This window comes from Heteronotia binoei, chromosome 1 (genome assembly GCF_032191835.1).
Source record: "Heteronotia binoei isolate CCM8104 ecotype False Entrance Well chromosome 1, APGP_CSIRO_Hbin_v1, whole genome shotgun sequence".
Classification (NCBI taxonomy): domain Eukaryota; kingdom Metazoa; phylum Chordata; class Lepidosauria; order Squamata; family Gekkonidae; genus Heteronotia; species Heteronotia binoei.
The window spans coordinates 179232033-179256670 of record NC_083223.1 but is presented as its reverse complement, the minus strand read 5'-3'; the positions used below and the strand labels follow the sequence as shown (position 1 = coordinate 179256670).

Below are 24638 nucleotides of genomic sequence, written 5' to 3'. Positions count from 1 at the left end.
CTTTTATCAATAGCTTCAATCTTCCACCTTTTGAATTTTAATTTTTACAGCTATTATTAGTCCCGGAATGATAGATAACAATCTGTACCTTTTGCTGTGGTTATCCAAAACGGCTCCAGTCTTGCATGAATTTAGATGTTCAGTAGAATCAAAGAAGGTTTGGATCTTGATGATCTTAAGTCAATTGAATGACTGGAAACCTCTGTAGACGCTGGAATGCAACTTGTCTCTGGAGACCCTTCAAAGACTCAAAGGAGCCCCCCCCCCCGGGACTCCTTTTAAGCCAAAGTAAATCTCCTCAGAATTTTCCGAGCATGTCTTGGACTAATCTCTAAATGAGAAAAGTAGGCAGTAGGCATTGGATTGCCTTTTTCTACCTCGAACAGAAGTTCCAGTCTGCTCCCCTTCAGAGAAGCAGTTCAGCTTGCCATTCTCCAACCCCCGGAAGTCCCAAAACTAAGTTGGTCTTAAAGGTGAAATTGACTCCTATTTTGTTCTACTACTTCAGACCAGCACGGCTGAATGATCTGTGGTCATTAAAGTTCTCCTTGTTTCTCCCTGGCCCTTTAATAAACAATTTTTATTTAAAATACCAACACTAGTGTACTGATCAGATTCCAGTTCTGTTGATTATGTTCTGCTTCATGAAATTTCAGCTTCTGTTAGGTATTTTAACATCATCCATGGTTCCTGATGCCATGCTTTAGCCAACAACGGGTTCTAGCTCTTCTGCCCAGCCCACCTAATTCAAAACAACCTGCTGTAAAGCAAAGTCCTGACAATGTAAAGCAGATCTCTCCCCAAGAGCCTCGCAAAATGAGACACTGAGTGGTCTGTAAGATAACTTCCTGTGGGTTTCTTTTCAGTTCAGATGCCCCAAATCAGATGAGGGAAATGTACTGAAAGAAGTAATGTTTTAAGCCCCCCCTCATAAATACAACTTTATTAGAGATATGCAACTACAGTTATAAATTCAGCATTATTTAGTTTACATAGATACGATAATAAGACCCCCAAAATCTGAATTAACATAGTGTGTAACAACAACAACTCAGATTCTTTGATGCTGCTTTCCCTGTCTAATTCATTCCCAACTCATGTTGCTGTTTGCACCAAAGGGGGGGGGGGGGGAAATGCAGACAGTTGTGTCATGCTTGTACTTTTTTCTCCACTCAAGGAACTGGTTGTAACTTGTAGATGGCTGATATACCCTGGATCAGGAAATCAAATCAGGATTTAGCACCCCATCCCACAACACTGCTTCCCTGAACTGAACCTCCCCTCCCCAATGGTTGCTTTCAGCTAAAAATAATAACATGCAGATATCCCAGTGCCTCTATTAGTTTGATGATATAAGCTTGAATAAAGCTGCTGACTAAGTGAGGCAGGCTGGGCAGTGAACTGCTTTGTTGCATCTCTACGCACCCAGCCAGTTGTCAGCTTTGATGGCACTGATACCCTACATGGGAGGGCTAGTCAGACTCTGAATTAAAGCCTCTCCCCCACCTCCAAGAGATGATTGGTCATGTTCATGCTGACCACACTAGCCATCTGTTCAGTGCTGCGTCTGCTATACCTGGTCTAATTTTGAGAACTGCACATGCAGCACCACTTTGCTCTTGCAATTTCCAATCCATGCAAGGTAGGGAGGAATGGACAGAGTTGATGTATGCTGTAATCACCCAGAACCCAAGTTTTCCTAATGATAATATTGCTGGCCATTTTAATGATGACATATGGTTTTTGCCTTGCATTAGATTGCACTTCTGTAGTATACAGTTTTTAACTGTAAGCTTCATAGCTTTAATTGGTTGAGGCCAAATAAGTTTTAACAAGGAATAGATATCTGTACATCTGATGCAGATATGGGCTATTTTGTGATGAATCCTGCCTTAAATGGAAGAGAGGAGCTGGGCTTAGATGACCTTTGAATCCATTCTCCCCTATGAGAGTATGATTTCTTTTATAAGAACATGAGGAGCCCTGCTGGATCAGGCCAGTGGTCCATCTAGTCCAGCATCCTGACTCACCCAGTGGTCAACCAGTTCCTGTGGATGGCCAACAACAAGGCATAGAGGACAAGGCCTTCCCCTGACATTGCCTCCTGGCTCTGGGGTTCAAAGGATTAGTGCCTTTGAATGTGGAGGTTCCCCTAAGTCACCATGGCTAGTAGTCATTGATGGATTTATCCTCAAATAATCTAATCCCCTTATAAAGTTGTTCATTCCTATGGCCAACACTATTTCCTCTAGCAGCAAATTCCACATTTTATGGGCAGATGTTGTGTTTAGAGTCATAGAGCTGCAAAGCCAGTTCAGCAACCTCTGGCTGAAGTTAAGAAATCAGGTGTTGGAATTACACAACCTTGTGTACCAGCTTCTTCTGCTATTCTCTGCTGCAGGACTCTGTGTCTCTTGAGCAACACTGCAGAAACTGGATCACAGCCATCTTATTCACATAACTCCTTGGAAGAGTTGCTAAGCAGCTGCCGTTGTGCCTCAGTTCCTGCCTCTCAGCTCTGGACACAAAACAGTTCAAATAAACTGTAAAATCTGTTGTTGCAATTCCCTGCCTCTCAGATGTACTGTGCCTGCCTGTTTCTCTTCTGCAGCTCCAGATGTTGAGCAGTCCACAGCATTCAGCATTACGGACAGTGGCTAATTTGGATTAGGATACTAATTAGAAATGAATGGACCGCGCAGAGAGCACTTAGTCAGGGTTAATTAGCAGTTAAGTGGGTAGCCAGGCTCCCTTTGGCTGTGTTCACTCACAGGAGCTCTCCAGCTGAATCTCCTCAGGGGACTTCAAGCTCCAGCACTCAGCAGAGCTTCACCAAGGGCAAAGCTTTAGTGCTGGTCACTGGGCTGTAGTCAGTTATGCCACCAGGTGCAGAGCACATCTGGGAGGACACAGCCAGGTCTCTGCATAGAGCAAGATAGACACTGCTTTACAGAACTTGGTGTAAAAGTTGTCCTGTGCCCATCAGTATCAAGAGCTGAAATGAAGGAAGCCAAAGGGAGATTAAACAAGAAAAACAAAACAAATGAAAACCACCTGCATTTCACACATTCAGCTGGACACAAGGGCTCTGTCCTTTGTTACAGTGGCTGGATTCAGTCCTTGAATATGCCTCTGCATACGTTAATTGAGTTCTTTGCTAAAATGAAGGGGATCTCTGTGTAGATAAATGCTTCTATATGCATGCTTGCAGGCATTGGCATTGGCTTCCTGTTGTGCTGTACATCTGTTTCCTTAAATTTAGGACTCTTCACCCCTTCTTCTTAGTGTTATATGTCTTGTTTAATCTCCCTTTATTTTCTTCAGCCACTTCCTGCAAGATAAATAATATCAGTGTACTTTTTTAAATACTTATTTTATTTATAATGTGAAACTTTCACCTTTCGGGGCTGGAGAGAGCTTGAGTCCACAAAAGGTTTGTTTCAGTAGGATTGCCCTTTTGTTTTATGTACCATGATCCTTACTTCCTTATTCATAAACAGCAAGTGGCAGCCTGTGAAAAATCTCAGGTATAACAGGAAACTTGAAAGGCAGGGGAGTCAGGCACTGTGTGTGCCTACTTGAATTTCCTAAACCTTCTCTAATCCAAATAATGAATGAACACATGCACTCTTCTGACTTTTCTGATGCAGCTTTGGCAAAAACCTAGAGGAGGTATCCTCACATTTAGTTTCCAGCACATCTATATTTTGGGCTTTCTAAAGACAATACTCACTTCACTGCTAGAGAACTGGAAAATGAAAAGCACAGACATCCATTTGGGTTCCTGCTCTTCACTTCTTAAAAATATGAATATGCAAGCAGCAAGTTTGTGTGTGTTGTGTACAGAAATCTACACACATGCTTTAATTAGACACATCAGTCATACAATAAGATCACAATGAATCAACACATCTGCACACAGAGTGGGAATTCTTCATGGATACTGTATATGGAATATTCACTCTCTCCCACATTTATTCATTGCTAAAATAATTGATAGTTTTTGGCCTTCTGGTGATGGAAGATGCTGTTTGTCTTCTTGAATGAGAAGCCTGACTGTAGTATAAATGTAACAATGTAATTATTTCTTCCTCTTGTATACTCCATACCATAAATAAGTTTAGCAAACACCTATTTACCAGCCTCCCTTCTTGCCTCCAGATAACACCTGCCACTTTGAGGATGAGAAGATCTGTGGTTACACACAGGACACAACAGACAACTTTGACTGGATTCGACAGAGCAGTCTTACCTATGATCCCAAACGCACTGCCAACACGGGTCCAACAATGGATCTCAGTGGCACACAAGAAGGTATGTAAGCTTTTGACATTATGGAGCTTTAACCCTCTATACCCTCCTCAGCACTGCCCAGCAACACTCTTTACAGGAGTCAAAGGGAAAGGGGCGTAAGTAAGAGGAGGCCTAGCTTAGAGAACCTGAGAATGCAGTTTTGTAGTGCCATTGCCAGTGTCATTGCAGTTATCCAGGCTTTTTCCAGCAATGCACTGACATAACTTCCAGGGAGTGATGTAAGCATTTTAAGATTGCTGCCTATTCTCCTCCCAGTTTCTCACATGTTTTCTCCCCACAGGCAAGCTGAGTGACAGCAGGAAACTGTCCATGAGGGCAGGGGAATGGCATCACTACTTAATTGTTTTCTTTACCCTTGGAAAGGTTCATGTAGGATTGTCAGGTCCTTCCCTGGAAATGGTGGGAGGGAGGGAACTCTCCAGGAGTGTGCAGGGCAAAGTCCCCAACATGATGATGTCATGAAGAAGTGATGTCAATACACCAGGGATATCATGCAGGGACAGTCTGGAATTTTGGGCAAAACTAGAATTTTGCCCAAAATACCAAAGTGCCAGCATCGACCATGGTGTGATGACATCACTTCAGTGTGATGTCATCACAGCGGGCTCATGGCTGTTGGGGGCAAGAGCCTTCAAATTCAGGGAGATCCCCCGCTCCCATCTGGAGGCTGGCAACTCTAGGCTAGTGTAATCTCTTCATTGCTGCTGCAACTGCTGATACAGTATAGCAGCAAAGGGGCTTCCACATGGCAGCTTTCCCCACAGTTTCCTTGCCCAGATAGTTCCCACCCCTAACACCGCTGGAGCTTTTCATTTTTTTAACTCAGCAACTAAATATTATTATAACAATGTGTCTATCTGGGATTCAGAGGATTAGTGCCTTGATGTGTCTATCAGGTTCTCTGAATTCCCAGCTGTCATTTTTTTAAAAGTCTAGAACCCCTTTTGTTGCAAAGGGATATTTCTGCAAGAAAGGGACTAGAGACTAGGCCTGCCAATACCCAGGTGGTCCTGGAATCCTTCTGGAATCACAGTTGATCTCTTCAGATAAGAGAGGTCATTTACCCTGGAGAAAATGGAAGCTTTTGGTGGAGGACTCAGCGGCATCACATCCCAACTGGGCTCCTTCCTGCCTAACAAATCCACCCTCCCCAGGCATTGCTGCCAAATCTCAAAAAAAAAAAACACCAAGTTGGAGCTGGCAGCCCTGCCTGAGACTTAATCTTTGTTTTTAATGAAAGCTGAAAATTCAGAGAAATTCAGAGAACTGGATACACAGATTGTTATAAATTGCCCATTAAACAACAAGGAAGCCCCGAATGACTGGAGGGGAGAAGAAATGGCTGCCTTGGGGACAAGAGCAGGAAAAATGGCTGCTATGCAAGTAGGACTGGGAAAATCGAAACTTTTCCACCCACACGGCAGCTACTAAGACTTTGCTGTAATCTTTCCCAAAACTTCAAAGCATGTTTGGAAAATATTGGAGAAAAATGGGGGGTGGCACCAAGAGATGCATGAATGGGCCGCAACAGTGTGAGGAAGAGGGACAAAAAGCTGCTTCCCAATAGCATCCAAGCTGGGGCAAACAACCTGTGTGGAAAATGCCTCATATGCAGCATTCTATATCGACCAGGGAAGAAGCTCCAGTAAACGGCCTGAATCTGATGTGCTCATCTCCTCCATGTTTAATTACTTAGTGCACACCAGGCCATTTTAAGTTTCCATCTTCTGCACAGGCAAATTCTTCAGCCACTCATTTCCATAACCGAGGGTATATTTGTTGGGTCCTCATGCCCTAGAGTTTCATCCTTTGTTCCACCTCTGTCCCTTTGTTCCACCTTTAAATCTCATAAATTAGAGATTTTCCCGATAACATGCTCTGCTGTGAGAGCTTGGAGAAGGCAGGGAACCACTGTGTCTGGATTTTGCAGAGTCTTCTCCAAGATCAATTTAGCTCTCTCTATTTCATGTGCTGCCTAGGGACATGGGGATGAAATAGATTGGCTTTCTGTGTACTCACATCTGCTCTGCATTGGGCATGGGGAGCAGGCGGTTAATTTGCATGTTTCTTATTCGTATTAAATACCCAATTAAAACTCCCACAGCTTTGTTTAGGGGAATCAGGAGAGCATTAGTCCTTGTTACTGGCTAATTGCCTGCTGCCAAATGTCCTTGTTCCATTGATGCTTGCTTTGAAGTCACAGAGGAAAGAAGCAAGTGAAAAACCATGTTTTATGTTCAGAAGTGGCTGGGCTGGCTTCAAGCATCTTTCAAAGCAGGAGCCTACTGAAATTTCCAGCCCACTGTGCCAGTATCCTCTGGGATATATTCCATGCAGTTTCTGATTAGATATTATACTATGGAAAGAAGTGTTGACCTTCAGGGCTAGTTAGTGTTGTCAGGTCTGGGTTGGGTAATACCTTGAGATTTTGGGGGTGGAGCCTGGGATTTGGGCAGGGGAGAGATATAATCCCAAATAGTCCACCTTCCACAACAGCTATTTTCTCCAGGGGAATTGACCTTGGTAATCTGGAGATCAATCATAATAGTGGAAGATCTCCTGGTACCACTTAGAGGTTGGCAACCCTAAGGCTAGTTACCTCCTTAACCTGGTACTCCAGGTCCTACCTCCTGTCCTGTATGCTGGCGCTGATCTAACCAGAAATACAGAAGAATAGTTGCTAGTCTTGACTAAAAATCACAGCAGGCCAGAAACAGCCTGGTATCTCAGCTAAACATGCCAAATAGGGTAGTCCAGAGATGCAGAACAGAATAGGCTTGGGAAGGGACAAAGAAGAAAGGAGTAATGGTCTAATGTGGCTTCTGAAAAAAAAAAGATAATATGTCAATAGATATAATATATGTCTGGGCCCAGGTACAAGAAGTACCTTAGAATGGCAAAAATGTCCAACCTAATACAGAAGTGAAGATAAAGTTCGAAAATGGGGTATATTGGTCGAAGTCCGACAGATATATAAAAGAAACCTGTAATCCCTATTTTTGATATTCTTTGTTGCAATAAAAATGGTAAGAATGAACTAACATAATTTTTATATATAATTTAAGAAGATATTCCAGTTTAAATAAGATAATTAGTAAACCAAGAAGGTGTGCCTTTATCAGCTGGGACAGCTAGCTATTGTTGGAAGATGATTTTTGAAAAACAAGAAAAATTAGAAACTGCATTGAACGAGAATGTCTTGTCTGAAGATGCTCCTTGCTTGTAACCTGATTACTTTTGGTAAGAAATAATAAATGAGTTCATGTAATTGCTTTCCTTTAATTAACTATGTAAAATCAGTGGATAGAATTATATTATCTGAAGTTAGCCAATGTTAAAGTGTAAAGAATTATGCTTAATAAGAGGTAAAATGGAGGCAAGAGTATCTAGTAATATTTTCTCTTGTATGCTATCAGATAAACTAGAAATATTGTTGAGATGTTCCTCTTGCCAGGAGATGAATGACCTGATATGGAAAAGCTAACTAGACACCTAGGGCTTCTTTAATACATTCCTATGTCTGAGTCAGGCCTGACCAGAGTCATCTAGAATAGCTAATTTAGCTCACAAGATTCTAGGAACTCTAGACCTGGCTACATATATACACTATTAGATAATATATAAAGGACTGTGGTACCACCAGCAACCACTGGAAGCAACAGAGAAGCTAAAGGGGGCAGTGGACTTGGGAAGATTGGGGCAGATTGGGAAGAGTAGGTCAGTCAGAGTGACTTGGCAAGCCTGAAGTAACCTTCTCAATACTTGTTACCAGATAGGGTGAATGTCTCTTCTATTGGGGTTTGCTGTTGCTCTGGGTGATCAGGGTGTTGTCTATACTTCATCCATCTTATATATTTGGCCAGTTTATAGGTCATCTTTCTATTAAAAATATGTATGTTGTAGATTATCAGGATAAGCCTATAACAATGCCCAAGGTGGCTTAGAAGTAACATGAGCTAAAATACAATGAAATCATACAGCCATAATAAAACTTGACAACATGTAAAACTTGAAGTACTTTTTTTTTTTAAGTCAGGGATAAACAAGTCTTCTTGAAGGCCTTCTGGAACAAGCAAAACTTTAGATGGCACCACAAGGCCTGTAATGTGGCAGCTAAATGGAATTCCCAGGGATCAACTGCCAAGAAGGCCTTCACATGAGGTCGGCCAAGGCTAGAATGTATAGTGATCCTTCAGGTTCTTCTAGCCTTGCCATTCGCCTGCCCCAAGGCCCAGCCCCCTGCCACCAATCAGCTGGCCAGCAGAAGGATTTACCAGCAGTAAAGGGAGGCCCAGTCCCCAGTTGGAGGCAGGGGATCCCCCGGGTTGGAGGTCTTCCTCCTGCTTCAGTGTTATCAGAAAGGGGAAAGGGAATGTCTGCTGGGCACTCCATTATACCCTATGGAGTCCCCATAGGGTATAATGGGGAATTGATCTGTGGGTGCCTGGGGCCCTGGGGGGACTGTTTTTTGAGACAGAGGCACCAAATTTTCAGTGCCTCTTCTCAAAAAAACCCAAGTTTCAAAAAGATCAGACCAGGGGTCCAATTCTATGAGTCCCAAAAGAAGGTGCCCCTATCCTTCATTATTTCCAAATGGAGTGAAGGCATTTAAAAGGCATGCAGTCCCTTTAAATGTGATAGCTAGAACTCCCTTCAGAGTTCAATCATGCTTGTCACAATCTTGCTCCCAGCTCCACCCCCAACGTCTCCTGGCTCCACCCCAAAAATCCCCAGAGTCGGACCTGGTAATGTTACTTCCAGCACACATTAATACTGATGTAATTGCATTGCTGGCAATGCAGGATGCTCTGGTATTTGGGCAAAAAGCTCTGTGTTAAAAATGATTTCTACCAGAGTTTTTGCCCAAAAACCACAGCATCCCTATATCTCCAATTATATGATATCACTTCTGGTGTGAATTAGATGTGATGTTGCTGGCCTAGGCTTTCACTGCCAGTAAGTTCCCTTCCCTCCCACTAGGGTTGCCAAGTCCCCTTGCTGGAATAGCAGGGGGGATTTTGGGGGACATCCAGGGGTGAGTGTGATGTCCCTGGTGTGATGACACATCACCCAAAAGTGATGTCATTGCATTGGCAACATCGCACACAGTGCTCTTTTGCTGGGCAAAAACTCTATGGTTTTTTGCCTTCAAAACCATTGAGTTTGCCCAAAAACCAGAGTTCACCATGCAATATCTCTGTTTGGGGCTGGCTGGCGGGGGAATTGAAGACTCCAAAAGTGGAGGAACCCACACTTGGACCTGAGGGCTGGCAACCCTACCTCCCATCCCCCTGCCAGCTTTCAGAGGGAACTTGGCAACCCTAGGCTTTTGGGGCTCAAAACTGCTAAGGTTTTTGGGGCTCAAAACTGCTAGGTCCTTTGGGCTCAAAACAGCATTTTTAGCTGAATGTAGAAGCCAATGAAGCTGGTATAAAACTGGCTTAATATATTATTTATTTTGTTATTTACTTCATTTATGTCCTGCCTTTCTCCCCCATGCAGATCCAAAGCAGGTTATATCCTTCTTTTCTTCTCCTTTTATCCTCATAACAACCCTGTGAGGTAGGTTAGGCTGAGAGTGTGTAACTGACCTAATGTCATCCAGTGAGCTTCCATGGCAGAGAGTGGGGATCTGAACCTTAGTCTCCCAGATCCTAATCTGACACTCTAACCTCTTCACCACACTGGCTCTCATATACTTGTTGCAGTTAACCTTCCAGCTGCTGCATTTTGAATCATTTAATATTTGGAGACTGCCTTCAAGGCAGCCCCACATGGAGCATTTTACAGTACCCCACATTCTTCTGCAGAAATAAATTGCCGGGAAAAATCTGCAGTGATGGGCAAACCGTGTGCATCATTATTTTTGTTTTCTTAACAAATCCCTTCTGCCAAGTGCCATCAGAAGTCTCCACAACACAAAATGAAACATATAGGGAGAAGCAGGGAAAAAAGCAGTGAGTTGGTGACATTACTCTTGGATCAAGTAAGTGATTTTCAAGGAGGGGGTGATGGTTCAGCTTCCAGAAGGTCCCTTTTAAAGACATCCTCTGTATAAATTCTGGTTCTCACCAATCTTATATTTTACCAAACCATTGACCTGGAGAGACATATGACAATGTGTTGCTTTATTCCTCCCTTTGTGTCTTTAACCTTTAGGCTATTACATGTTTATTGAAGCCTCCAAGCCCCGGGTGAAAGGAGACAAAGCCAGGTTAATCAGCCCAGTGTACAATGTTACTGCCAAATTCTGTGTCTCCTACTACTACCACATGTATGGAAAGCACATTGGTGAGTAAATGTGAGGCCAATAATGGGTGGGGTATGGGAAGGGCACACTGGAGTTTAGAGCTGCTTAATTTACTGTATGTTAGAGGAAACCTCTTCTAGTGTGTACCAGATCTGTTCATTGCTGGTGATAGTCAATGTGTGGCTCATCATTCCAGCACTGAAATTTTGTTTTGACAAAAAACAACCACCAGCCTCCCCCTCCCTACATCCTCTGTCAAGGAGTCCAAGACTAAACCCCTTAGGTCCCCACAAGTGATCAGACTTTTTGTTTAAAAATATTTTATGAAGATTATTTAATATTTGTCAAGATGAAGTATTTATTCTATGGGCAACACTTTACTCTAAAATCATAGAGCAGGAAAATAAGAAAATCAGCTTAACTATCTAACACTTGTGTTAGATGGCCCAGACCTTAAATCCCAGAGTCAAAGGCTATAGCTCAGGTGTTCTCTATGTTGCTAGCAATTGTAATATCATTGTCCAGTCCTTTTTAGTCCATCAGAATCCAAGCTAGTATCTCTTCTTCAGGATCCAAGCTAATATCTCTTTCTTAGCACAATTATAATTTTTGGCCAATGTCAGGCAGGGCTTTTTTTTTAAGCAGGAAGGCACAGGAACACAGTTCTGGTTGGCTTGGCATCAGGGGGTGTAGCCTAATATGCAAATGAGTTCCTGCTTGGATTTTTTGGGGAAAAAATCCTGGTGTCAGGTAATGACGACAGCCAATCAGGGCACATTCTTGGTAGAATGCTCTAGACAATTATCTCATCACTCCTGATTCTTCCCTCCCATCCTGCATCTCATGAAAAGTTAATCACCATGTCTTCAGGTTGGGCCTTGAAGATGAGAAGGGCTGTGTAGGTTGAAAGGCCAATTAGTAACACCTGCAGGATGGAACAAGCCCGTTACCATTTGCATTAACCCTTAAAGGGGAGGGCAGGGATATTTTGCCTCACACACACCCCAACCAGAGCTATAGCCCACAACTGAAAGTATAAAATGCACCCACAGAAAAGATAAATACTTTTTTTTTCTCCATTACATCACCATACAAAAATTGGGGTGCAGAATTTATTTACAAATACCTTGCGCATATTTAGATGTTTTTATTTTATTTATTTTATTTTATCAGATTTATATCCTGTCCTCCCCTAACGAGCTTTTATTCTGCCATGGGTTCTAGAAACATGATTTTGGTTTGGGCATTTTTTAGGTGGCCTTCTATTTTTATAACTGCATGGTAGCCATTAGTTTCTACATTAGAAGCAAGATTGTGAACAAGTCATTCCTATTACAGTCTGACTCTTCTTGTAATTTTGTCTCAATAGTCTAGTGAAATACAGGGAGCCCTCTTATATTCCTGCCTCTTTTATTGAGATGCTGCAATGTGAATATTTTTAGTGGGGTCTGGTTTGAAGAGGGGTCAGAGTGAATATTTCAAGCGAGGGTAATACAGGTGCCACTGGTCTCTCTAGTTGGTGATTTCATTCAAGGAGAGTAAACAAGACCCAGGAAAGTAGCAAAAAATGCACAAAGGAGGGATTCATTCTATTGGATAAAGTCATTCAGAAGGGCATCTCCCTCCATCTCACTTCACCTCCTGTCTGTGACTGCTGAGATGAAGTTATAGCGCTCTGCAAATGTCACAGAAGTGCCTAATGAGTTTGCACATTCAGTCAAGGAGCAATTGCTAATTTGTCACCTCTTGATTATAATTTCATTAATTTGAATAATAAATTCACCCTTTCTATAGCCCACCAAGTTATTAATCACCTGCTGGACTGGAGCCTGAGAAATCAGTCAAGAGTGTGTCTGCCTGTTGGTAAACAGGACTGGTAAATGATGTTAATTAACATCTTTATGTACCACAGCATGTGAGATCTGATCATGCTTGAGGCTGGTCCTATTCACCTTCTTCTTCTAAGAGTGAAGGAAATGAATAATCCTAGGTGCAGAAACCAGTGAGTGCTATGGCTCAGCCAGACCAGTGCAGACTACTTCCCAAGACTCAAAGTTCTATCCTTTGGCCAATATAGAAATTGTTCTCACTAATGAGAGTTCTGATTTGCCATGCAGTGTTAATGTTTGGTGACCTTCATGGATATTTGTGTCTGCCCTATTGGTGTGTGGGCTGATTCAGTACAATCTCAAGGACAACAGAGGGAGATTACATTGGTCTTGCTTTACATTATATCATAAGTACCTTTTGTGTTTATCTGGTATAGACTAGAACCAGGATAATATACAATGTACAACTATTTTGATTTCTTCTTGTTGTTTAGCTTTTCCAGACTAATTTTCACTTCTTCTTGGCTGTTCCCTAAATCAACTTTAACTTTAAGTAGCTGTTCTCCAAACATCTTGGAAAGGATTTTTATTCCTGATCTTTTTAGATCAGGAGAAAACACCTAATTAATATAGAACATGGCAAGGAGAGAGAGAGAGAGAGATGTCTTTTTGCCTAGCACAGCATAGTGTGTTACATATAGGGAATATCATAATAACTTAATCTGGGAGAAGGCCATTCACTCTCATGGCCAAAAAGCTTCTAGAAGTTAGATGGTGTGACAGACTGCACTTTTTAAAAGCTTAGAAATGCTGTACAAACAGATGAAGGACTGTGAAGGGTTAATTCTAAACAGAAAGCCTTGAGTAACAGGCTGCTCCAAGTGATCTGATTATAATAATAATAATAATAATAATAATTTTTATTTCTATCCCGCCCTCCCCACCTCGGCAGGCTCAGGGCGGCTAACAACATTTTATAAAACATACAATAACAATAAAAGCCTTTAAATTTAACAATATAAACATCAACAGTAACTTAATAACATTAAAAACCAGTTCAATAATACAGTATTCGGTGGTATAGATCTTCAGACCACAATGGCGGCTCCTTAATTGGCATCAGCTGGTTAGAGAGAGTCTTTAGAACTGAATACTGAGGAGGAGAATTCATTTGGAATTCAACCCTGACTGAGAACAATTTAACACAGGCAGGAGTACTGGGGAAGGTTGGCAATGACGAGTGGGTAATTAGATGAAGACTCCCGTTCAGGCCAAGGATCTTCTAGAAAGAAAAGGAATTTCCATACCCATTTTAAACAGGTTGAGAACTCTGAAGAGTGCAGAGATCCCTAGTGTGGTGTGGTTAGAAACTGCCTTTGGAGACCTTTAACTCAAGATGAGTACTGGTATTTCAAGAGAAGGGGTTTGGAAAGAGTGTACCAACCTTCTGGAAACTAAAATAGAGTATACTCAAAGAACATGCACTAGAGTATTTGGGAGAACACTGGAATGAAAGTCTCTCAACATAATTTTAAGTAACTGTGAATAGCTTAAGAAACTCTCATTAGCCTGAAATATAAGAACTAAAGTCTGTGCATGTGCTTGTTTTACCTCAGAGTTATCTATATGGAGTTACTTCAGAAATTTCAACCCCTGATTTTTCCTCTATGTTAAATAAAATATTTGGCTAATTTTGAATTTCAGAATGCCTCACATGCCATTTTCAGTGGTTTAAGGGTGATCCTGACCATTCTCTCAGGTTCCTGAGCTGAGGCAGCAGTAAAATATCATACTGACACAGGACAGTCAAAGTTCTTCAAGAAAGAAGACAATAGACTACTAGGGCTGCTCAGAAAGGGAAAGACAAACAAAGGGGAAATGTTGCCTCTGAGGGAGGGAAGTTGATGGGGTTGTCATAGATGGCTTGGGAGAATTTGAGACCAGCAGCTTTTTTAATTTTCATTTTAAGTAGCCAAGAAACCAAGTAAAACATTCTGTGACTCCTCTGATCCCCCCCCCCCAAAAAAAGTCCACCTGCTTTCATGTGCTTTTCCCATCTTTAAGACTCTTTTAGATCTGGTCAGTTATAAATAAATAAATAAACAAACAAACAAACAAACAAACTTTATTTTTATATCCCGCCCTCCCCCGCCAAGGCGGGCTCAGGGCGGCTAACAGACATGGGGATCCCATGATTCATCTAAAACAGTATAAACAATTTTAATTATATCAATTACATAGTAAGTTATTTAAAATACATAAAATACATAAAATAGGTGCTAAAATACTGTAATCATAATATCCACAAGATGGCTAGATGTCCACACGTCGGATTAATCAGGTTCTATCTTGAAAGCCAGCTGGAAAAGAAATGTTTTGCAAGCCCTGCGGAATTGGTTCAGGTCCCGCAGGGCTCGCACCATCTCTGGAAGGTCGTTCCACCAACGAGGGGCTATCACTGAGAAGGCCTGCTCCCTAGTAGCCTTCAACCTAGCTTCTCTTGGCCCAGGGATTGTTAGTAAGTTCTGAGAGCTGGATCTCAGTGCTCTCTGGGGCACATATGGGGAGAGGCGGTCCTTTAGGTAGGCAGGTCCTCGGCCATATAGGGCTTTAAAGGTAATAACCAGCACTTTATAGCGAACACGGTACACAACCGGCAGCCAATGCAGATCCCGCAGCCCAGGCCGCGCAGGGTCCCACCGTGGTAGTCCCTCCAGCAGCCTGGCCACCGCGTTCTGGACTACCTGAAGCCTCCGTGTTCGGTATAAGGGCAGCCCCATGTAGAGGGCATTGCAGTAGTCTAATCTCGAAGTGACTGTTGCGTGGATCACAGTTGCTAGGTCGGTGCGCTCCAAGAAGGGAGCCAGCTGCCTCGCCCTCTTGAGATGGAAGAAGGCGGATCTAGCAGTGGCGGCTATCTGGGCCTCCATTGATAGAGAGGATTCCAGTAGCACTCCCAGGCTCTTGACTTTGCGCACTGGTACCAGTGGCGCACAGTCAAAGGCCGGTAGGGTAATCTCCCCTCCCGGTCCGCCGCGGCCCACGCAAAGGACCTCAGTCTTCGCTGGATTCAACTTCAGCCTGCTCAGCCTGAGCCAGTCAGCCACGGCTTGTAATGCCCGGTCCAAATTTATAGGGACATCACCAGCCCGGCCGTCCATCAATAGATAGAGCTGGGTGTCATCTGCATATTGATGACAACCCAGCCCGTACCTCCGTGCAATCTGGGCAAGGGGGCGCATAAAGATGTTAAACAACATCGGGGAGAGAACTGCTCCCTGAGGCACTCCACAATGAAGTGGGTGCCTCTGAGACAGCTCCCCCCCAACTGCCACCCTTTGTCCCCGACCGTCAAGAAAGGAGGAGAGCCACTGTAAGGCTAGCCCCCGAATTCCTGCGTCGGCGAGGCAGCGGGTCAGCAGCCGATGGTCGACCATATTGAACGCAGCCGATAGGTCTAGCAACAGCAGTACCGCCGAGCCGCCTCGATCCAGTTGTCGTCGGAGGTCATCTATGAGGGCGACCAGGACTGTTTCCGTCCCATGGCCCGGGCGGAAGCCGGACTGGCATGGGTCTAAGACGGAAGCGTCCTCCAGAAATTCCTGTAACTGCACTGCCACAGCCCTCTCGATAATTTTGCCCAAAAAGGGCAAATTTGAGACCGGCCGGTAGTGTGCCAATTCGGCCGGGTCTGATGACGGTTTTTTCAGGAGAGGGCGGACCAATGCCTCTTTCAGGGGTGTTGGAAAAACACCCTCTGAAAGGGATCGATTTATAATATCCCGTATAGGATATCTTAATTCCTCCTGGCAGGCCTTAATTAGCCAGGAGGGGCATGGGTCCAGGTCACAAGTCGTGGATCGTGCAGTGCCAAGAATTCTGTCGACCTCCTCCAAGCTGAGCGGGTCGAAGCAGTCCAGAGTTAAATCAGAAGACACGCATTGGGCTTCGAGTCCACTTACTGCCTCCAAATTGGCAGGGCAGTCCTGGCGGAGCGATTGGACCTTATCCGCAAAAAATTTCGCAAAAGCCTCGCAGCCAATCTCCAATTCCTTAGCTTTTGAATTGCCTTGGGGCAATGTAGTCAGGTTCCGAATTATTCTAAATAATTGGGCTGGGCGCGAATTTGAAGATGCAATCTTAGCCGCAAAGTATGTTTTCTTTGCGGCCTTGATTGCCATCTCATAGGACTTCATAAACTTCCTGTAAGATGTTCTAATCGCCTCGTCATGAGTACGCCGCCATTGCCTCTCTAGCCGTCTAAGGCCTTGTTTCAGCTGGCGTAATTCCGGGGTATACCACGGAGCCAGCTTAGTCCGAGGTCGCAGAGGGCGCCGAGGTGCGATCTCCTCGATGGCCCTAGAGAGCCGGCTATTCCAGGTCTCAATCAGGCCATCGAGGGAATCGCCAGAGGGCCAGGGGTCCCGCAGGGCCATCTGGAACCGTTCCGGGTCCATTTGGCTCCGCGGGCGAGCCATAATCGGCTCCTCGCCTAAACAGGTTTGGAGGGGCATATTTACACGGGCCTTGAGGGCGAAGTGATCCGACCATGGCACTACCTCTGCGGTTATGTCGCTCACTACAATCCCAGCCGCAAAGATCAGGTCTAACATGTGTCCGGCCTGGTGAGTGGGGGTTACAACAAATTGAGAGAGTCCCAGTGTCGCCATGGAAGACAGATTTCTTCATCCTCTGTTCCTGTCCTTAGTACAGGGCTTTCATTCGTGCAATGTGACTGCATTGTTGAGTTTTAATGTTGTGTTGAGATTTCCCAGGGTAGGTTCTAAGAACAGAGTGAAGAAATTTTGAAATATTTAAAAATCACATTGAAAGTCCAGAGAGGGCAAAAAAGAGACTGATTCTTTACCATTAAATTTCAGCTCCTTGCAACTAGAGTCCACTAACAAGTCCATCCTAAAGTCTAAGTTTGTGTTTTCCCCCTCCTTTCCTCTCTCACTCTTTTTAAAGCTTTTCTACAGAACTCATCACTTCCATTTTTAATCATTCTTGCCCCCATTTCACTTGCAGGAACATTTAGCCAAAATAAAGGGTGTTCTCAGTAAACTAAGTCAGCATGCCCAGAAGTGAAATTCTAGATCACTTCTCAGCTTTTCTCCTGTTCAAGAAGTGTCTGAGGTGATAAGTGAAGATTTGTGATAGTAATTTCACATGCTCAAGCAATGGCTGCAATTATCCTGTGCTATATGGATTCATGCTAAGTCTGTTATAAAATTGTTATATCTTGCTATAATACTATATTTTTAAGACCATAAATTTTCTTCAATATTGTAGGTATTAGCAAAATTAGTTCATAAGTGAAAGGAAATTCTGGTCTCATGAAATCCATTTCCATGGAATGATAGAGCACATTGGAGGCTTATGGTGTCTTTGCTTTAAAATGCTGAAAAATGTTGGATGCAAACAAATAAAAATAAGAGATTCATGTGACATCAAAGACAAAACAGATTAATTGCAACATAAAATGTTTGTGGATTAAATCTCACTTTACCAAACAAAGTTGTTTATTTAGAAAATGTATATGCTGCCTTTATATAGACCTGCTTGAATCATCCACTAAGTAAAACAATACAATGAAATAAATTAAAAATAGCATAGAAATATCTATAATACTATTCATAGAACAGTCCTGAGGCAGAAAATAAAGCAACTTCAAAAGTGAAACACTTCAGTTAAAAGTTGCATCTGATGTAGTGGGCTCTATTGTATAAAAGCCACAATAAATTAATCACCCTCCTGAAATTGCAAAAAGCAGACTTTTGCAGCAGGCAGAAGAACTGCTAGTCCTGTTAGAGAGCCAGTTTAGTGTAGTGGTTAAGTGTGCGGACTCTTATCTGGGAGAACAGGGTTTGATTTCCCACTCCTCCACTTGCAGCTGCTGGAATGGTCTTGGGTCTGCCATTGAATCATACTTGGTTGTCACTGGCCAGTTCCTTTAAGGGTTGCAAGGAACAACAATGAACAGATGACTAGATTACTACCTGTTCTGTTCCTTTTTTTAAAAAAAAAGAAATTATATAGATTTATATAGATATAGATACGTATATTTACGTATTATTTTTGGATGCAATGATCCATGGGAAATCTGCAAAGGTAAAATAATTATTGAAATAAGTCAGAAAAGAGATCCAGCTAAAAGTTCCTTATTCTGACCTCAGGGGATAGTAAAGAGCATGTGGGGACTTTCCAGGAATTTTCTGCCACAGGACCAAACTAGACATGATGGCATATCCTCGTGTCCATCACAGGGATAGCCATTTTAAAACCTAAAATGGATAATTAAAAATGTCATAAAGACCACATGGCTGTTTTTGCACTTTAAAAAGTGTGGGTGAGTGGAAACACCACTGTTCTGCAGGCTGTTAGCCAAATTGCATTTTTTAATAAATTTGGGGGATTTTAGTCAGGTAGGCAAGATGGCAAAAATAGTATGGGAGCAGTAACCTGTGTCAACCAAAATCAGTATTTCCCAGGAAACCCTTAGTCAATGAAGAGAGTTTTAAAACTAAAGCAAATTATATTTATTGAGGAAAATTTCAAACATACTAGATAAAAACACACATTCAACACAAGCAATTCAGAACTAGAAAAAATAGACATGAATGATAAGAAAAGACAGAGCCGTTGGCATTAACAGGAGATATCATTGATGGGTTATACTTTACTATCCTGGAGAGAAAGAAGTTCCACAGCAAGGATGGGGGGTGGGAGAGAGTAGCGTGAGACAACGGGCGTTTTCGCACTCACCTTCAGCCGGTGCGACCCCCCTCTTCACCACACAGGATCTGCGCGGATTTCGCACTAAACGCCGCGGAGCAGCCGGAAGAGCCAGAAACTCCCGGCGCAAAAGCGGCGCAAACGGAAACTGCTTTTTGGCGGTTTCCGTTTGCGCCGCAAAAGCGCCGGGAGTTTCCGGCTCTTCCGGCTGCTCCGCGGCGTTTAGTGCGAAATCCATGCAGATCCTGCGCGGTGAAGAGGGGGGTCGCGCCGGCTGAAGGTGAGTGCGAAAACGCCCAACGAGTATCACCTGCAGTAATGGACCCAAACTGATCAGGTATGAGGATGACTCTTCCAGCAAAGGTAGGGGTTTGGAAAGAGTCACATTTGAATGGCAGAGGGGTCTGCCTTAAATAGCCAAATTCACAACCTGAGGCAGGAGCCCTTCCTGCCAGACTAATGGTTCCCAGGATGAGTTGACAAAAGACACAGGAGAGTGATAATAGCTTCTCTGATTATATGTTTAAACAAAGAAAACTATATCAGGCAATTTAGGATCCAATGTTTGCTATTGAGGCACCTGTTGTGGGACACTGAGAAAACAAAGGAATTGAGAAAAGGGGAGATGAGTGATGGCCAACAATCAGTCCAACAATGATCTATTGACAGAAGTGATTTCCTGAACAGGTTTCAGGAAGAGTCTCTTGTTTATTTGCAAGTGTTACAGCAGTTCTTTTGTTATCAGCAAGGTGACTGTATTTGGATAACTAAAGTTTAGGCAAGACTTCTGGAATGCAATACATAATATCCACAAAGTGTCTTTATGGCTGCTTGCAGGAAAATATATTGTCCTTTTGAAATTCTCTAGGAGCATGGCTTCCCCTTGGTCCGGAGTTGCCCATGTTTTCCAGGAAGATGGAGTTGCAGTTGTTTGTCTGCATTGACTATGCAGCCAAGGAAGTGAAGCACGATCTGGAGCCTGCATGGTCAGGTGGACAGGAGCTGCTAGTGTATAATAATCCAAGCAGGAATGCTCTGAGCCTGGCTTGGCTCAGCATAACAACAGTCCATAAGGGCCAACTGCCCATAACTGGCATGGCACGAATGCCAATCCATATGCAGTCCATTAGAGTCCAGTGTAAACATGAGGGTTTATTGAAAATCATAGTCTTTGGGTAACAAAGCCTAAGCAGGATCTGGCCTTTTAGGGTTGCCAGGGTTAAACCATAGAATTAGCCAAAAAAACAGCATTCCTCCCCACAACATCATTTCCAGGTGATGTCATTATGTTGGGGACGTTGTGCAGTGACATCCCTGTTTAAGGGAGAGATTTCCTCCACTGGCCAGCTAGTTCATGGTGGGGAGAAGCCCCTGAGACCAGGGGATCCTCCCCTGTGACCTTGGGGCTGACAATCCAAAGGCTTTGTGGCATTTTTAAAACCACCCATTTTAGGCTTAAGGACACAGTCACATCTAGTTTGGCTCTCAGCCTGCCGTACAGAACTAGCATAGGGTAGTTAAGTCAGCCAGAGGGAAGTTACTGAAGGGGGTTATCAGTTTATTTGACAATCCTATACTCTCTTCAGGGAAAGAGCTCCTAGGGACCAGCTGATATGGCTCCTCAGAGAACAAGGTTTCCACATCTCATTAGCCACTTGAAATATTGAGAAATATATCATTTCCAGTGCAACCATTCCAGGCTCAGCACAAGCAAAGATATATGGCGGCACAAGCCAACTACTTATATTCTTTTCTTAGCACTATCATAGTGTAACAGGCAGATCTTCTAGTGTCCCTTGTTGGCTTCACACACAACAACAGCATAGTGCTGTCAACTCCTGTGACACTATGAAAAGAGACCATGTAAAATCTGGCTCGAATTTATTTTTTTAATAACCAGTTTATTACCTTTTTCTTTTCCCATTCAGTGCTGCACAACTCAAAAAGCTAGTTTACTCTCTACAATTTGACTATAAAATATCCATAGCCATCCAGGCAAATCTTCCCTGGGAGAGTTCCCAGACACTGCTCGTTTATAATAGATATGACGAAAGAGAGAAACAGAATACAAATGGAGCGTTTGTAGCCAGAGTATAAAATATTCAGTAACTAACAGAGTAGGGTGATGTTGAATATCTCTCAGTTGAGCGGACAGCCTGCTGGAGGAGAGCTCTCTGGAGGCCTTTCCCATTCCTTTTAATTTATTTGGCTGTTTTGTGTTTGTTTGTGTGTGTATGCACACACTAATTCTCTCTCACTCACACACACATACACACACAGTCTTCTCTTCAAACTCTTCCTCTCTTACCATCTGTGAATTAGATTTTTTCCTTAACTGGTAATCTTCAGAGGTCTTGAAATACCAGGAGACTAAGGGTCAAACTACTAATTATGTTACAATATTAACCCACAGTTCTTAATTAAATTGTTTTTTGTTATATGCAGCTTCATTAAGGGAGCTAATTTGATCAAGGCAGAGCTATGAGGTGGGGTTATTTAACCTCTCTTCATGCTGTTTTTCTTGATATAACCTGCCCCCCCACACACACACTAGGGTTGCCAGGTCCCTCCTGGTCACCAGCAGGGAAGGTGGGGGGTAGAGTTGCCAGATCCAAGTTGGGAAACTTCTGGATAGAGTTAGTGCAGAGGCAGATAGGCCCTTTACCTTACTGGAGAAGTTTCCAGTGGGCCACTGGCAGTCCAGAGTAAATGAAGCCTAGCCCTGGCAGCACTCTCCACACATCATACACAGCGCTCGTACACAGCAGGAGGAGGCAACTGGTAAGCTTTTGCAAGTTCTTCTCCACTGCTGGCCTAGTCTGAATTGAGCAGCCTTTTTGCTCATGGGTCATTTTAATGTTCCAATCTGTCACAGAGCAGTGGAGAAATAAGAGAGACTAGTGCTGATCAGACCCCTGTGACCCCACAAGCATTCAAACTCCATTTTGGTTTGCAAAAGAAAGACTTGCTTTATGTAGCCTGTCTTCCAAGTGATGTAATTTTATCAGCACAGGAAGTATTATTAGGTCAAAATGCAAGGGTCAGGAGCATGAAGCACATCATTAATCTGCAAAGGGGAAGCAGGGCCCACACATAGGAACTGTATGGCAAACATTTGGCTATCTGTTTTATACATCTGCCCTCCTTTGGTACATTTCCATTACTTGCAGAAAAGTTACAGAGTGCATATTTCTAAAACAAGAATGATTCACATTCTTCTTAAGTTCTTGGTAATAGCTCAGTTGGAATGGTTTGAACAGCTGGGGCTGAATAATTTCCTGCATTTAATTTGACTTTCTGTGAGAAAAGCAGGCCATTAATGAAGAAAATAAATAGATACCCCCCAGATCATAGACTCTCTAAATATGCTGATGCAATTTATTAATGGATGAAGCATCACACATGCGATAGCATCAAATGCATGTCCTAATGAACAGTGCATTACACACCAGCACATGTAAGTATGCTGACATGCAGGCCTCGGATTCAGTAGGAGCTCACAGGAGCACAGCTCTTGAACCTTTCTGAGAGTTCCACCTCCTTCTTCCCACCTTGTCCATTGAATAGTAGGTGCAGCTGCATGACAATCCCTGGATGAGCTTCAACACCGTTTTTCCTACAAAACAACCCTGGCTGACATGTATTCAGTGGGGAGTGCTGATTGTAAAGGGCTCTTGGCCTGTGGCTCTTCGCCTGGGGATCAGGAATCCAGATCCCTATTTTCCTTGTGTTCCTAATAAGGTAAGTTGACCCTCCAGAAGGGGAGCCACATAAACAAACAGGATTTAAAGGGGACTGCATATATATATATATATATATATATTTTAAAGCTATCATGAAGGTAGAATGCCAGCAGGGGGGTGGGGATTTTCCAGTGTTTTGCACTGAGTGTCACATGCTCACAGGACAGAAGTCTTGGGTGTGTGCTCGATGCAAGGAGCTCCTGGTCCTCAGGGAACGAGTTCGTACCCTTGAGGCCGAGGTGACTGACCTAGAGAAGCAGAGACAGTCAGTTAGGCACTCGGAGAAGACTCTCGGGGACGTATTAGATGAGCCCCACTCTGAACGTGGCAGCCCAGTTGCTTCCAGGGAGCATGAGGGTCGACAGGGAACAGGTTTGTACCCTTGAGGCCGAGGTGACTGACCTAGAGAAGCAGAGACAGTCAGTTAGGCACTCGGAGAAGACTCTCAGGGACGTATTAGATGAGCCCCGCTCTGAACGTGGCAGCCCCGTTGCTGCCAGGGAGCATGAGGGTCGAGAGGGAACAGGGCACTGTGCTGAGGATAAGGGGAATGCGCCCTCAGAAGGAACCTCTTCTTCAGTTGGTGAGCGGGAATCCTTTCGCGCCAAGAAACCATCCCTGGGCAGGGAGAGAGGGGGGGGGGTCTTGGTAGTTGGTGATTCGATCCTTGGGCAAGTAGACAGCTGGGTGGCAAAACCGCGTACTGACCGTATGGTGACTTGCCTGCCTAGTGCGAAGGTAGCAGACATTACGCATGTAGTAGATAGGCTGATAGACAGTGCTGGGGAGGAGCCAGTGGTTGTGGTGCATGTTGGCACCAACGATGGGGGAAATGCAGTCGTGAGGTCCTGGAGGAAAAATTTAGGCTGCTAGGTGGGAGACTTAAGGCCAGGACCTCCAAGGTAGCATTCTCAGAAGTGCTACCTGTTCCACGTGCAGGGCAGGAGAGACAGGCACAAATTAGAAGTCTCAATGTGTGGATGAGACGATTGTGTAGGGAGGCAGGGTTTAAGTTTGTTAGGCACTGGGATGCTTTCTGGAACAAGCGGGAGCTGTACAAAAGGGACGGTCTCCACTTATCCCCAGATGGAAACAGGCTGCTGGGGCTTCAAATCAAAAAGGTGGCAGAGCAGTTTTTAAACTAAATCTTGGGGGAAAGCCGACAGAAGATGAAATGTCTCTGGTTCGGAAGGACTCATCTCAAAGAAATGAAGGGTTAGCTGTTACTTTTCTACTGGGTAATGGATCAGAGTTGTCCACTGAGATGGTGACAAACAGTATGGAGTGTCTGCCAAAGTCTCGAGGCGGCAGGAGGAAGGTTGCAGGCCTAGCTTGCCTGGGAAATTATAGATGTTTGTATGCAAATACTAGAAGTGTTGGAAGTAAAATTGATGAGTTAGAATGTTTAGTGTTGGGAGAAAACATAGACATTGTGGGAATTTCAGAAACTTGGTGGAATGAGGAGAATCAGTGGGACATGGTGATTCCTGGATATAAGTTATATCGGAAGGATAGGGAGGGAAGAGTTGGAGGTGGGGTGGCTCTGTATGTCAGAGAGGGTATACGGTCCAGTAAGACTGAGGTCAGAGAATTAGATTCCCTTCTAGAAATGCTTTGGGTTGAAATAGAGGGCCCAAAAGGAAATTTAACTATGGGAGTTTGTTATCGCCCACCAAATCATATGAACATATGAAGCTGCCTTATACTGAACCATTGTCCATCAAAGTCAGTATTGTCTTCTCAGACTGGCAGCGGCTCTCCAGGGTC

The 24638-nt window shown here is 43.7% G+C and overlaps 1 protein-coding gene across 4 annotated transcripts in view; it reads left to right on the top strand.

Annotated features, from left to right (window-relative positions):
- The window catches only part of MDGA1 (MAM domain containing glycosylphosphatidylinositol anchor 1), a 456809-nt gene that overhangs the window by 345240 nt on the left and 86931 nt on the right, over positions 1-24638 (top strand). For all 4 annotated transcript variants that reach the window (XR_009555734.1, XM_060244909.1, XM_060244890.1 and 1 more), the window contains exons 13-14: positions 4162-4314; positions 10474-10605. Coding sequence is in view for 3 of the 4 variants with exons in the window: in XM_060244909.1 (XP_060100892.1) it covers positions 4162-4314; positions 10474-10605 (285 nt within the window). In the remaining variant the exon portion in view is untranslated. The remainder of the gene's footprint in view (positions 1-4161; positions 4315-10473; positions 10606-24638) is intronic.